Consider the following 3,088-nt stretch of genomic DNA (forward strand, 5'->3'; position numbering starts at 1 on the left):
ATATTTTTCCATTGACTTTAATTTAGAGAGAGTGGGAGGGAGGGGAGAGAGACACAGAGAGAGACACATTGATGTGAGAGAGACACATTGATCGTTGCCTCTTGAATGCACCCCTACCGGGGTGGGGATGGAACCTGAAGCCCAGGTACATGCCCTTGGGTGGGAATCGAACTCTAACCCTTTGGTGTGTGGGGTTACATTCTAACCACTGAGCTACACTGCCCAGGGCTCTATAAAAAAAAATCCTCCCCTGAGGATATGTTCATTGACTTTAGAGAAGAAGTGGTGGTGGAGGCGGGGAGAGGCAGAAACACTGAGGTGAGAGAGAAACACTGATCACTCCAACTGGGATCAAACCTGAAGCCTTTGGTGTGTGGGACGATGCTCCAGTGGAGCCACCCAGCCAGGGCGGTCTGTTTCTATTTTGTTCATCGGTTTTTTTGTTCACTAGCGTCCACAGGAGTGAGATCATGTGACACCTGTCTTTCTCCGTCTGGCTTACTTAGCATAATGCTCTCCAGGCCCATCCGTGCTGTCACAGAGATTTCCGTCTGTTTTAGGGCCGGTGGTATTCCACTGTGCAGACGTCCCACAGCTCCTTAGCCACTCCTCTGTGATGGGCCTTGGGGCTGCTCCCAGGTCTTGGCTATTGTACATACGCTGCAATGAACACAGGGGGTGCATATCCTTTTGAACTCACGTTGTGCGTTCCTGCAGGTACAGCGTGCCCAGAGTGGATCGGTGGAGCAGAAGGCAGTTCCATTTTCAACTTTTTGTGGAGACGCCATACAGTGGCCACCAGCAGACACCAGGGTCCCATTCCCTTTTCTCCACTTCCTCACCAGCACTGTTGTTTGTTGAGCGACTGATGGTAGCCATTGTGACAGGTGAGAGGGATCCCTCATTGTAGTGTTAACTGGCAGTTCTTTGATGAGGAGAGATGTTGAGTGTTTATCACATGGCTGGTGGCCATGTGTATGTCCTCTAAGGAGAAAGAAGAGTGACGTAAAGGCAGATTTACTCCCGTGTGCCAAGCTCTGCCACTGCCACCCTGGTACCCACGCAGACACGCAGCAGACACCGGGAGCTCTGATTCTTAAAAGGAAGGGCCAATTGGTTAAGCTGGGGGTGTCACAGCCTTTAAGTACACTGTTGTGTAGCATTTCCCTCTTTCCATCTAGATCAATGGTTCTCAACCTCCCTAATGCCGCGACCCTTTAGTACAGTTCCTCATGTTGTGGTGACCCCCAATTTCATTATTACAAATTGAACATAATTAAAGCATAGTGATTCATCATAAAAATAATATGTAATTATATATGTGTTTTCTGATGGTCTTAGGCGACCCCTGTGAAAGGGTCGTTCGACCCCCAAAGGGGTCCCGACCCACAGTTTGAGAACCACTGGTCTGGATTGATAGTGTTCACATCTTAAAAATGTGTACATTCTGTTAGCTGGTTTGGCTCAGTGGATAGAGCATCCGCCTACGGACTGGAGGGACCAGGTTTGATTCAGGCAAAGGACACATACCAGGGTTGTGGGCTTGGTCCCTGGGGGGCTGGGGGGGGGGGTGCCGGGGTGCGGTCCCCTGTGGGAGGGTGCAGGAGGCAGCTGATAAATGATTCTCTCCATCATTGATGTTTCTCTCTCTCCCTCTCCCTTCTTCTCTGAAATCAATAAAAATATATTTTTAAAAAATGCGTCAAGCCTTGCGGGTTTGGCTCAGTGGATAGAGCGTCGGCCTGCGGACTGAAGGGTCCAGGGTTCTATTCCGGTCAAGGGCGTGTGCCTTGGTTGCGGGCACGTCCCCAGTGGGGAGTGTGCAGGAGGCGGCTGATGGATGTTTCTAACTCTCTATCCCTCTCCCTCCCTCTCTGTAAAAAATAGATAAAATATATATTTTTTTTTATTTTTTATTTTATTTTATTTTTTTAAAATATATTTTATTGATTTTTTACAGAGAGGAAGGGAGAGGGAGAGAGAGATAGAAATATCAATGATGAGAGAGAAACATCGATCAGCTGCCTCTTGCACGCCCCCCACTGGGGATGTGCCCGCAACCAAGGTACATGCCCTTGACCGGAATCGAACCCGGGACCCTTGAGTCCGCAGGCCGATGCTCCATCCACTGAGCCAAACCGGTTCTGGCTATATATATTTTTTTAAAGTGTCGATTCCGCGCTTGAGAAGCAATCTAGGAGGAAAGGGTGCACCGGAAGACCTCGCCCCAAAGCCGGGGGAGCATAGAGGCGGGGCACGGGGTAAGCGGAAAGAGGAACGGGAGCGCGCTCGCGCGCTCGTGCACATGCCCATGCGCGCGCGCCCGCGGCAGAGCCGGCTGCGTCTCCCTCCGTCGACGCACGCGCGCCCGCCCCTCGCTCCACCAGCGGCGCGACCGTAAAGAGGCCCGGCGGTGTCGTGAACGGGGCCGCAACGCGCAGGGAGCTGGTTGACGGCCGGGCCTCCATTTTGTTCGCGGCTGCTCTGCGCGTAAGTCGCCCCTTTCCGTGGCTTCTCGGCGGCGGAAAGTTGGACCCGGGTAAAAGTTTGCGAGGCGGTTCTGGGACTCTGTGGCTAAGCGTAGCGAGTCTCCGTTTTCTCTCCGCAGCCGACGCCGACCCTGCGGTCCCCGGAGGAGCGAGGAGGATGCGGCCCCTGGACATCGTCGAGCTGGCGGAGCCGGAGGAGGTGGAGGTGCTGGAGCCCGAGGAGGACTTCGAGCAGTTCCTGCTGCCCGTCATCCACGAGATGCGCGAGGACATCGCGGCGCTGACGCGCGAGCACGGGCGCGCCTACCTGCGCAGCCGGAGCAAGCTGTGGGAGATGGACCACATGCTCGTGCAGATCCAGACGCAGGTGGAGGCCTCGGAGCAGAGCGCGCTCAACCACCTGCAGGGCCCGGGCGCCGGCGCCGAGGGCCGCGGGGCGCGGCGCGGCGACCAGGCCGAGGAGAAGGCCCAGGAGGTCGCGAAGATGGCCGAGATGCTGGTGGCGCTGGTGCGGCGGATAGAGAGAGCGAGTCGTCCTGAGCGGCCGGCGGTGAGCGGCGCCGGGGCCGCCGCGCGCTCGGGACCCTCGGGGCGGGAGG

General features: G+C 55.5%; 1 protein-coding gene across 2 annotated transcripts in view; it reads left to right on the forward strand.

Moving 5' to 3' along the window:
• Positions 1–2,349: 2,349 nt before the first annotated feature.
• Positions 2,350–3,088, forward strand: part of MRFAP1 (Morf4 family associated protein 1) — a 1,904-nt gene continuing 1,165 nt past the window's right edge. The window contains exons 1-2 of one of the 2 annotated variants that reach the window (XM_014447537.2): positions 2,350–2,490; positions 2,609–3,039. In XM_014447537.2, coding sequence (XP_014303023.1) covers positions 2,647–3,039 — 393 coding nt within the window. In that variant the 5' untranslated portion in view covers positions 2,350–2,490; positions 2,609–2,646. The other variant, XM_006105357.2, reaches the window with a different exon arrangement.

This window comes from Myotis lucifugus, unplaced genomic scaffold (genome assembly GCF_000147115.1).
Source record: "Myotis lucifugus unplaced genomic scaffold, Myoluc2.0 scaffold_676, whole genome shotgun sequence".
Taxonomy (NCBI): domain Eukaryota; kingdom Metazoa; phylum Chordata; class Mammalia; order Chiroptera; family Vespertilionidae; genus Myotis; species Myotis lucifugus.